The 12327-nt window shown below is 39.6% G+C and overlaps 1 protein-coding gene across 1 annotated transcript; it reads left to right on the top strand.

Moving 5' to 3' along the window:
• Nucleotides 1–7802: 7802 nt before the first annotated feature.
• LOC117820421 (motor neuron and pancreas homeobox protein 1-like) lies at nucleotides 7803–11317 on the top strand. Its single transcript, XM_034694173.1, has 3 exons — nucleotides 7803–8544; nucleotides 9485–9645; nucleotides 10142–11317. The coding sequence occupies exons 1-3, from the start codon at nucleotides 8076–8078 to the stop codon at nucleotides 10481–10483; spliced, it is 972 nt and encodes a 323-aa protein (XP_034550064.1). The 5' UTR covers nucleotides 7803–8075; the 3' UTR covers nucleotides 10484–11317.
• Nucleotides 11318–12327: the final 1010 nt, after the last annotated feature.

Below are 12327 nucleotides of genomic sequence, written 5' to 3'. Positions count from 1 at the left end.
CTATTTTCCCACAGATTGCACAAATATATCAAAAGTTTGCACATGACAACTCGAGTGGTAACTACATTATAATCATGTGTTTGCAGGGAACAAGAACTCAATCCGCTGGTTGATAAAGAAAGCTATGAATGAGTTAACTTTCTACAGAGAAGTCACATTTTTAAGAAGGGTTTTAACTTGTTTACAGCCATCATGTAAACTATGTAAAAGGACGAGCATGTTTGGGTAATGAGTATTTTGGGAACCTGACCCTGTGGAGCAGTCTGGGTGTCCCACAGAGCAACAGATGTTTAACCACTCTGTGCAGCCTCCTCGTCACAGCCCCTGTCTTTGTGTTATAACCAGCTCTACGTGTGTCTGTCTCCTCCTCTCATTCACACACCTCAGTTCAGGCCTAATTAGCTATCTGTCTCCCCCTCCACTTCTGCCTAAAGCCTCATCTCATTGTACTGCCAGCTCACTGTTTACTGTGCTAACTTCTAATCATCCAATCTCTCTCCTCCTCCCACCTCCCCTTCTTCCCCTCCTCTTCTCCTCCTCCGCTCCTCCCTCTTGTCCTCCTCATTATGGCTCAGTCTCAGTTCTGACGGCCATCATTAATCAACCTATTTTGAACTGGGTTGAACCTTGCAACCCTGAACACCCACCCCTGCTAAACTAGGAAGTGTTCTATTCCCCTGCGGTCCATAAGGCCAATCAGGACAAAACTATGACATGACAATGGATTCAACAACAAAAAACCAAGAGCAGAAATTAGACTAGAAACCACAATAGGACACAGACAGCGGGGGAACAACAGGCTCTATTATAGCCTATCTGTTGGGAATTTAAGGGGAATTTTGCAGCCTGAATGACTCCTGGGATACGTAGTCCTGTTACACATAAAGCCTAAGTCTGTGCCACTTATATTTGCCTTTTAAGGGCCCTAAAGTCTCCGCAGGGTTCAATTCCTAACCTGCAATATAGAACATAAACATTTGTGAAAATTGCTCAACTAAATCAGAATTTATTTTGTTGGTTTTGAGCCAGAACTTTCTTCAGTTAAACAAAGAAAAAACTGAAATGATTGTTTTTGGAGCAAAGGAAGAAAGGTTAAAGGTTACTTCTCAGCTCCAATCTGCAACAATGAAATGTTCAAACCAAGCCAGAAACCTTGGTGTAATAATAGACTTAGACCTTAATTTCAGCAGCCACATTAAGACAATTACAAAGTCTGCCTACTATCACCTTAAGAACATATCAAGGATTAAAGGACTTATGTCTCAGCAGGATGCAGAAAAACTCGTCCATGCATTTATCTTTAGCAGACTAGACTACTGTAACGGGGTCTTTACAGGACTCCCTTAAAAGTCCATCAGACGCCTGCAGCTCATACAGAATGCTGCTGCTCGAGTCCTAACAAGGACCAAAAAAGTAGACCACATCACTCCAGTTCTTAGGTCTCTACACTGGCTTCCTGTCTGTCAGAGAATAGACTTTAAAAATCCTGCTGATGGTTTATAAAGCACTGAATGGTTTAGGCCCAAAATACATTGCTGATCTGCTGCTACTGTGTGAACCATCTGGACCTCTGAGGTCATCAGGTACTGGTCTGCTTTCAGTCCCTAGAGTCAGAACGAAACATGGTGAAGCAGCGTTTAGTCATTATGCACCACATATCTGGAACACACTCCCTGAAAGCTGCAGGTCTGCTCCAACTCTCACCTCTTTTAAATCCAAGATTAAGACTTTTTTATTTGCCACTGCCTTCCTATCTTAGCTCATTTTAGCTCACTTTAAATTAAATTTTTTAAATATATTTCTAATTTTCCTTTTCTTTTCTGTTTTATTATATTTGTCATTTTAATTATGTTATTTTATGCCTGTCTGAATGTTTCCAATGCTTTTAATGTTTTAATGTAAAGCACATTGAGTTGCCCTCATGTATGAAATATGCTATACAAATAAAGCTGCCTTGCCTTGCCTTGCCTTGACATTTTTACTGTTGCATCTTGCAGTAACCAGTTGTGATAACTTTTGGAATATACCCACAATACAAGTGCAATATACCAAAGATTGTGCATTTTTACCTGATATCTTATGAACTATGTTTACTTTTAAATAAATATAACTCCCTCATTTCCTTGTCAGTAGTTATAACTGCGTTTTGTGTTATTGCTAGGAGAAGTGTTCTTAAGGTATTAGTGCATTTAATAAATCTACATGATATCTACAAAGTCTCTTCCTCGTCTTCTTCCATATTAATAACCCTGTCAGACGGTTGTAAGCTTTCTGCTTCTTAACTACAGAGGTCTGACAGAATCGCCCACTGAGTTAACCTCTCTGACATTTGTGTATGAATAGAGACAGCATGAATGGTTCTTTTACAGCTTAAGGCAGAGAGGAGCTGAGTGTGCCGCACTTGCTCTGTCTTCTTTGACTCTGTTGTGTATGTGTGTGTGCAGGGGCGTTGCCAGGAATTCTGGGCCCCCTGAAAAGATATCTCAGTGGGCCCCATCACCACAGCCAACCCTACAAAATATAACATTGCTGCTATAAGACTGGTTTATTTGCATTAAACAAAAATATATGCTTAAAACTATCCTGGTTAACTGACTCAAATCTAAGCTACATATCAATATTATAATTTTTTTTTACAATTTCTCAAAAAGTAACTGCACAACATTGACCTTCAGACTGTCCACCGCTTTAAACAAGATTATTTGAAGCCAAGTGACTTGATGAATAAAAAAAGGGGGGGAATTATTTGGTATAATCTAACCTCATGAAGTCAAATAAAACTCTAAAAACCTACAGTTTACTTTCAATCAGATTCAGCCACACTTGATGCTGTGAAAATATGACAATTCCCCACTTTAAGTATGAGACGCGCATCTCCCGCAGCCGTGGAATTCTGAATGTTTGTTTATTTATTCAGACAATTTTAGTTATCTTATTGCAGTCATATCAAAACAAAAGAAAAGCGTAGCAGAAAACACATTTTATTTCAGGCGCATTAAGGGCCCCCCTCCCCACTTGGGCCCTAGGTAGTCAGTCCCACTTTTCCCCCCACTAAGATGCCCCTGTGTGTGTGTGTGCAACAGTGCCTGTGCATGCACAGATGTGTTTCTGCTTCCTTTCTGTGTAAGGTGGCTGTGACCCAAAAATGGCTATCAGAAAATTCCCCCTTATCTGTAACACATCTGCTGCAAAGCAAAGCTAAAATGTTCATGACATTTGAGGTCTGCCTCTCAAAAGTGCATCTTCATAGAACAAGAGCATTGGAGGAAGTAGTCCACTGTAACCTTAAAACAAAAGTACAAAAAAGGTTGTTGTTGTGAAGATACTCTACACTTGGAGTTTTGTTTGAATGGATATTTGGATTATTTAAGGTAAAGAATCAACTTGGAGGATGGAGTCTTATTTATTGATAGAGTCTATTTTATTGTGTTAATAATTATTTTAAGATAAGAAAGGATCTGAGACGTTTCACCTCTGCCTGTTGACACTGTGGCAAATACCAACAGCATTGGTAAACAACATGGAAGAAGATCCTTATTCGTAGGATGCAAAACTCAAGATCTGTGGCTAATGGTCCAATTTGTATGTTATCTCCAAGACCGTGCTAAAGTGGTGAACTTGGAACTTGGCTCAGACTCAACCTTGAGGTCTCAGACAAAGACTTGGACTCAGATTCGGGTACTGAAGACTGGACTCAGATCCTTTGTTGTTGACTGAAACTCAGAAAAAAACACCTGGAGACTTAAGACTTAACTCTAACCTGAGGTTTGGTGACTCGACGATAACACTGAATCAAAAGGGTCAAATAATCAAAGCATTTCATTCATAGTTGTTGTTAATATACAAACTTTTTGTCCACCATACAAGTACATTTGAATAGTTTTGAATATACTGTTCATTGAGATTTGAAGGCTTTTGAAATTACATCTGAACCTGAGTGTGAGTCTAATCTAAAAATTAAAAGAATACTTAATTGATGGTAAAATACCAAATGGACAAAGACTTGCAGTCCATCGACCCAAACTCTAAATATCTATTACTTCAGATGAACAAATTATGTTGTTAGTCACAGTTTCCATTTCAATAGTTTGTGCAATCTGCCTGAGTAGATCAAAGCTCATGCATTGATAATGAGAACACAAGGACTCTCTTGTTTGGGTTTACACACATGTCCGTAAATCACTTTTCTATCTCATTATCAAACAATATATCTCTTGCTGGTGTGAATTTTCAAAGGCGGCGTCCATTATGTCGGCCTTATCTGAAATGATGTTATATTTGTGGCAGGATATCATGGTCTAGATAAGTCGTCAGCCTTTATTAAGGATGAGATATACCCTTTGGCTTTCTTATCTACCTGTAATGTATAACAGATCACAGAGTATTAATTATTTTACTGCTGGCTTTTACAACCTTCATGCTTTCCCGGTACTTCACACATTATTGTGACCTGTCTGACCATAAAGGGCAGTGGAAAGAAGACCTTATCAAAAACAACCTAGTGCAATGTACTTTCATAACCTTTAATTTACAGTTATTTTATAGAGATAAGACAACAATCAGAAAGGTGTACTTCATTGGTTAAAGTAGGAGACATCAAACAACTGCATTCTGTAATGAAACTATGTGATTGTCAAAATGGGGAAAAACGGAGGAGGAGCCATGTGCAGAAAAATAAAGATTTAATTACAAAAGATAAAAAGGTACAAACCAAATCTACTAAAATGTCTGAGAAACTGAATCCAAAAGGAAACTTAAGGAAACACTAGGATAACGAAACATATGGTGAACACAAGGAAGACTTACAATGATCCAACCCAGGACAGGGGACTAATTAACACAGGTACGGCCACAGGTGAAACTCATTAAGTCAATCAAAAAATAGGGGAAAACACAAGGGCAGGAAGTAAAACTAACTGGAAACACAGGGATCAAGAACTACAAAATAAAACACAATAGACTAGACCAGGGGTGTCAAACTAATTTCAGTTCAGGGCCCACATAGAGCCCAATTTGATCTCAAGTGGGAAGGACAACTCCAAATGTTTCCCTTTGTTTTAGTGCAAAAAAGTACATTCTGAAAATGATCACATTTCATTAACTATCTCTTTACAAAAACAGCTGTTGTATTTTTGCCATGATGAGTCGCATAGTTGGCCAAATATTACATTCTTTAAGCACTGAAACCTGCTGCAAACACACCAAGCACACAGGTTTCCAAGTCACCTGACACAGAGTGTTTACAGCAGCAGAACAGATATATTCTCCCTCTCTCTCTCTTATTCTCCTCTATCCCTCTTTCCAGACCCAACTCAGTCAAAGCAGATGGCTGTCTAACATGAGTCTGGTCCTGCTTGAGGTTTCTGCCTGTTAAAAGGAAGATTTTCCTTGCCGCTGTAACTAGCTAAATACTGCGAGGTGCAATGCTCATGGTGGATTAAGATGAGATAAGACTGAGTCTTACCCTGTCATGATGTTGGATCTCTGTTAATAATTTAACATAGAGTACGGTCCAGACCTGTTCTGTTTGTAAAAGTGTCTTGAGATAACGTTTGTTGTGAATTTGGCGTTATACAAATAAAGATTGATTGATTGGTTATAATAATGAAGAAGGTAAAGTTGACAATTATGGACCCCCTAGCTCTAGCATGAACAGTTTGCTTGCCGGACGGTGTTTTATGCAGGTGTGTAGTGCTAGTGTTAGCGGTGACAGAGCGCATCTATGACGTACGCACATGTTGGTAAGCATACAAACCATAGTTGGCTATTTTGAAAAGTGTGAATCCACCGCTCCTGCTGTGACAAGTTTATATACAAAAACTCTATCTTGAAGTGACTTAAAAAGTCTACCAGATTATGCAAACTGCAAATGTTATTTTTCCTCACTTTGAGAAAAAAAGTCCCAGAGTGCCGTTCAGGTGCACTCCATCAGAACTATGATTGTATGCGACCCCCAGGGGACAAATCTGAAAAGCATCCATTTAAAAAAAAAAATGGAAGTTAATGTCTTCTCTGTCATTTTTTCACTTTGGATTGGAACCTCTGGCGGGACGGTTTTGGCCCGCGGGCCTTATGTTTCACACCCCTGGACTAGACTAAGAAACAAGAAAAAACAACACAAGACATGGATCACTAAACACAAGGAAGAAGAAGAAGAAGAAGAAGAAGAAGAAGGAATACAGGGTGGAAATAAGACATGAAACACAAGGACAAATCCAAAACTAAAGCTCCATTCATGACAGTAATTTCACTTTTTAGAAGAGAAGTTGTGACATTGCATTTTTTATTCACATTTCTTTGAGCGGGAAAGTGTCTAGTCCATCCCAGTTTTACAACTACTTCCTTGTAACTCCCCTCCTGACCCTACAATGTTCTGCCTGTTTCTCATTCTCTATATGACTACACCTATGAATCTTTGGGATTTTATAAATCTGATTATGCCACTTGTAAATTAGTAACCTGTCTTAATTGGCTTCTAAAAATAAAACATCAAAGCCTCTTTGTTCCAGTGTATGACTAAATGAGGAAGTCGGAAACTTCTGCTAATGCTGCAGGTATGCTATAAAAGTCAGCACTTAAACAAACGTTTTTCTCTTTGTTCTCAAGAATCTTCATATCTCAAAGCCATCATATAATCACTCAGATAATGATTTCCCTTGGTAGTCACATGCATGCATGCTGGCACACACACAGATGCATCTTAAGGCTGTTTCATTTAGACAGTATGTTGGGTTGTTCAGCAGATGTTGGTGTTTGTCTTTATAGTAAGATCAGTTTGTTTTCCCATGCGTCTGAACCTTTCTTATCAGTCCTGTATAAACAGTGTGCAGGAAGTAACTACCACTTTAACTCTGGTAGAAGTCTGCTTGGATGAATTTTGAACTTTACAGGTCCACTTGATGCCTTGAAACTCAGTGGGTTTCCACAGACAGGGAGGAATCAGCTCAGCTTGAAAGGAAAATGTCCTCTTTGAAGCTCTGTTTGGATTCTCCAATGTATGGAACACTTTCACAGTTTTATTGGATTTACAGTATCTAACTCCTTTCTGAAATGCCAAACAACCAAACAGGATTTGGTGTCACCTGTCCATATTTGTTTGTGTGCTATATGATCTGAAGGGAGAGAAAATGAGTTTGCTTTCTGTTATTTTACTATCCCGTTAACAGCTCCATTGTGTGCTGATAAATGATAATCACAGCAGCGGCCGCTGATAAGAGCAGACGGGTTTCTGTCAACCCATAGCAGGTTATAAAATCTAATGAAGAGTTAGTTGTAAAATGATGAATTACTTCTCTCCAAGGTGAGATTACAGCAATTACAGCAATATAGTTGAAGTAAATGTCTAACGAGCATGAGAATATACAAGACAGTCTGTGAGAAGGTTGCACCTTAATCACACCTGAGACAGAGATTATATTTGAGGTCAAACAGCCAGACAGATAACAGATAACGTAAGGAAGGAAGAAGAAAAGAACAAAGACAGTCGGCAACAAACAAGTGAAGACAGAAATAACGAAAGAGAAAGAAAGTAAGAGAGACCTATTTTTCTTTTAAAACCGTTAATGTTTTATAATACATACATAATGAATTAATGAAACTTTTTACCTCTAATCACATTTTCAACCCTGTTCTAAGTTATTTGTGCTATCTGTGGAGTAATAAGTGGCTGGTCTTAGCTGACACAGCAGTGCATAAATGCAAATAACCCTGAAGAATCGCCTACAGAGTAATCCTGCCCCTGTGCTGCTAGGCTCTGGCCAATCACAAGGGAGCAAAGTTTATGGTGCTGTTGGGTGCGGGAAATTTTTCTCCTCACTGTCGGTGTGAGTGAAGTGGGTTTGCGCACGGGACTGAAGTGGAGGGGATCAGAGAGAAGAGATTTCTCAGAAGTAGTGAAATAACAGTATAGCAGGGTCTGCTCAGGTTAACAGTTCACGCCGTGTGTTCTGAATTTAGAGATCAATTTAAAGTTGGTGTCAGTGGTTTACCTCTTACTAGAAAGTACTGAGTACACAAGAAGAGTAGCGTTTCCAACTTTAAAGATCAGCTTTTGATAGTAGACATCGTGGGACATTATGACAACCACTATGGACAAAGCTCACAACTTTCGCATTGATGCGCTTCTCGCGCATGGCACGGATCAGAGGGCGGACATTGATGGCGCCTCTCCTGGGCTGCACCACAGCAGGAGCCCCGGTGGAAGTTCGCTGTCACCCCACGGCTCAGGGACGCCTTCTCCTCATCCAAACCCAACAAACTCTTCACCAGCCCATCAAGGAGTTCTATCCAAGTCTCAGTTCTTCAACTTATCCCAGTCAGGATTCGCTGCTCTACACCAAGGGGGTCTCTTTGGAGTTCACCCGGGCTCCATGTATCCTCTGGCGGCCCTCGGAGGCCAGCATCCCGCTTTCATGTACCCCGGCTTCTCGCAGCTGGTTCATACATACCCAGAGCAGCTGAAGGCGGCCTCCATGGTCGCGGGGCACCCACTGGAACCCTGGATCCGAGCTGGGATGATGATACCCAGAGTGGGCGAATATGGTGGTGAGCGGGTTTCTCTGTTTTCTGAAAGACAGTGCTCAACTGTATCAAATATTTTAGGAAATCAAATGCACATTATTGGTCATTCATGTGTTAAATTGATGATCAGCAGTGTAATAATTTTGATAAGAGCAGCCAAGTAAGATGTTTGAAATAGGCCTATTGCAACACCGGACTGTGAAATCAATTCGTCAAACTACACCAATATTTTTTTATATATAGTTTTGTATCCACATGAATCCCTAAAAGTTTTTTGTATTGACTTTAAAACATGTTTTATTTCATTCTTCATCTTTAGCTAAGCTCATTTCATAATGAAATACATTAAATCGCATATTCCTAAATGTATTGGCTGATTTACGCACGCAAATTACGCACAAGCCTCATGATAAAAGCAGAGCACAAGAACACCGGCTTAAGTGACTAAACTTTACTTTAAAGGCTTTCATTTTCCCTTCAATGTTGTTTTTATTTAACAAAAATATACTGGAGGCTTTAACTGTAAGTGTGTATGTCATAAGTGCCTCCCCCTGTGTGTTAGTATTGGTTTTGAAAGGCCTATAACATTGTGATGCACTTCGACACTTGCAGGCAATTTATCTCGTAAATATTACGCACAACTTTTACGGTAAAGGTAACACCAGGAATAGACCTACTACTAAATCAAATGATAACATTTACGGTGTTTTCATTAAGATAATGGTCCCCCTGTGGTGGTTTATTACCCCACAGAGTAATATCTTCTCACCACGACAACACCTCAAAGCAATAAATGTTAAGGGCCAGTGACAAGCAGGACAGTCAACAGATAGGTCTGTGGAATCCAAACAAAGAAATGCAAACCAAGAGGGAAGATTTTGTGATGAATCAGCTGAAGATTTTACAATGACAAAACAAGCATTACAACTTCTTCCTTTGTGTCCTCTCTCTTGTCCACTCTCAGGTCAGACTCAAGCTGGTTTGTTGGGGAAGTGTCGGAGGCCCAGGACAGCTTTCAGCAGCCGGCAGCTGCTAGAATTAGAAAACCAGTTCAAACTAAACAAATACCTGTCCAGGCCAAAACGCTTTGAGGTGGCCACTTCCCTCATGCTGACTGAGACTCAGGTAATATTCAGAGACTGTTGGATAAATTAAAGCCCACTGTTTACTTTCGTGTGTGTGTGTGTGTGTGTGTGTGTATGCTTGTCCTTATCCTCCCCAAAGAAGACCATCTTCAGTGGAATCACATCAGTTTTAAGAGTATTTATTTCTGGCCTCTTTTAAGTTAAGACTTGATTTCTTTCACCTTTAAAAAGGCTTATGGTTTGTACAGTATACATATAGGGGCAACATTTGTAATGATTTTGGATTTGAAGACATACACCACACATTCACAGTGTGAATGTTTCTTTATATGACCTTGGTGAAACACATGTTCCATTTACCTAGAGTACCAAGCCTGAATTCCATCATCCTTAGTACAGGGTCATGGTGTCCTGCTTTTTTGACATTCTTCTCACCAGCCTCAAAACTCTAAAGGCAATGTTTACACATTTTTGCATGCACCCCAAGCACATATTGTTTTACTCCAACACATTGATTTCTGTTGTTTTTAAAACAGGTCAAGATCTGGTTCCAGAACAGAAGAATGAAGTGGAAAAGAAGTCGCAAAGCCAAGGAGCAAGCATCCCTGACCTCCTCACTGTCTGACCCAGAAAGAAATAGGACGGGTGCGCACAAGCCTCAGAGTGATTCACAGAGCTCGGGCCTGGAAGATGAAGAGGAGATAGATGGGGAGGATGTTGATGAAAGAGAGGAGATAGAGGTGTTGGGAGAAGGTTCTTTAAGCCCAATAGTCTTCATGAGGCATGCAGGAGGAGGAGGAGGAGCAAGCTACAGCTCTTACTCAGAGGAGGAGTTAGAGGAGGGAGGCCCAGGAACAAGAAGTGCTGCTTTCCAATAGTTAAAATATCCAGCATGCTTATATTGTACGTCTTTACATGTTTAATACTCTTGTGAAGACAATACAGGACACGAACAGGTGCACAGACATTATGGCATGAAGGGATCTATTGATTTTTCACAGCCCAATCTTCAGTGTCATGTTTGTATTAACACAAAATAAATCAACATCTGCACATCAGTTAAACATGACAGCATCAGACGAGAACATCTGAGTAATGATGATGAGTAAGAACGTTGACTATGTGCATGATTTGTTTTTAAACCAGTGGAAAGATTGAACCCTTGTTCCTGTCCTGTAATCTATAACATGCATTGGGGTTTATAGCACTTCAATAAACAGTTGGGATGAAGAAAAAAACAATGCTGCTACTTGGGGATTCATGAAATTAGAATTGATGTGCTGCACTGTTATCAGTGCATTACTGTCTGTTACAGCTGCTCGCCAGATGTTCCACCATTATTCAAAAGCTGTCATTTTTAAACATGACTTGAAAACATGGCTATGATTTATTTTGTATAATATTCAACTGCATGTACTATACTGTTATTTTTAATTGACTGTTCATATGGCATTTTCTGTATTTTGTGACTTGTCACGTTGTCAATATAATTTAATATGATATAATTTAATATATTTTATTTTAAATGAAGTGATTTTTGTGGGTAGATACGTTTAAAGAAATAAAGATTGATTCCTGTGTATTGAATTGAGTTCAATAAATTCAGGAGAATGAATGATGTCATGCATTACTACAGAAGAGGATTAGGGTCACCAGAGAAATAAAAAAATAAAAAAATTTGAGAAAGAAAACTCGAAATTTGCGAGTTTATAAAGCTGTTAATCTATGAGAAATCAAACTTGAAGTTTTCGAGTTAATAAAGTCATAGATTTACAAGAAAACTTTGTATTTGTTGATTGTTAACAAGCTGCCCTTTGCCCATTTCACTGCACCATGAACCCACTTGACAGCATTATCAAATTATGAATCAAACTCGAAAATTTTGAGTTTCATTTCTCACAGATTTAGGTATTTAAAGTTTAAGTTTTTTCTAGAAATTCTCCAATTTTATAATCTTGGAAATTTTGAGTTTTTTCTTGAAAATTTCCGACTTTATAAATTCGAAATTTTCGAGTTTTCTTTCTCGAAAATTCTGTTTTTTTTTTATTTCTGTGGTGGCCCTAATCCTCTTCCGTACATTATACAAGCAGTGGCGGAGACAGACAGTTTTGACCTGGGTGGCCAAACTGGGGCACTGACTGTTAAGGGGTGGCCAGGCGTGGAAAACATTAGGGGCTTACCCATAGACTGTAAATAAAAATGGACAGCGTTGCTCCGCCTCTTCCCGTTGTACAGTTCTGAAGCCAAAAAATCCCTCTCCTGGGCGCAGCCGTTGTGCAGCCAGAGCCTGTGAAGCCTTTGTAATAAGCTCCGCCCTACAGCGTAACGTCACAAGACGCTGTGTGTCCTTTGAAGTTTCGTCCTACGGCGGCTGTGAATCAAAGGAAACCCGGAAGTAAAACCCCGTTTTTTAAACTCTAATAACTAACGAAAAAGAAACTTTTCAGAAAAAAGAGGACTTGGACACAAAACAGTCAAATAATAACTACATATAACCACAGCATACGGATGTGAGAAACATTCGTAACACGTGTATTTATTTTTTAAAGTTTGACTGCTCCCCCATTCAAATGAATGGGGTAGACAGATTTTTTGACCTATACTGCAGCCAGCCACCAGGGGGCAGTCACACTGCTGAAAGCCTCACCACCAGGGCCGTATCCAGCACGCTTGGGCTTACCCCAAACCTAGTAGGATTACCTCCAATAATCACATCTACTTT

Source organism: Notolabrus celidotus, chromosome 10 (assembly GCF_009762535.1).
Source record: "Notolabrus celidotus isolate fNotCel1 chromosome 10, fNotCel1.pri, whole genome shotgun sequence".
Classification (NCBI taxonomy): Eukaryota; Metazoa; Chordata; class Actinopteri; order Labriformes; family Labridae; genus Notolabrus; species Notolabrus celidotus.
Note: the sequence above shows the minus strand (reverse complement) of the source record. Positions and strands in the feature narration are given on the sequence as shown.

What these genes read in the sequence shown, in the direction of transcription:
- LOC117820421 (XM_034694173.1), top strand. Translation starts at nt 8,076, where the DNA reads ATGACAACCACTATGGACAAAGCTCACAACTTTCGCATTGATGCGCTT. An exon ending in CAGAGTGGGCGAATATGGTG is followed by an intron (nt 8,545 to 9,484) that starts GTGAGCGGGTTT and finishes GTCCACTCTCAG; the next exon opens with GTCAGACTCAAGCTGGTTTG. An exon ending in TCATGCTGACTGAGACTCAG is followed by an intron (nt 9,646 to 10,141) that starts GTAATATTCAGA and finishes TTTTTAAAACAG; the next exon opens with GTCAAGATCTGGTTCCAGAA.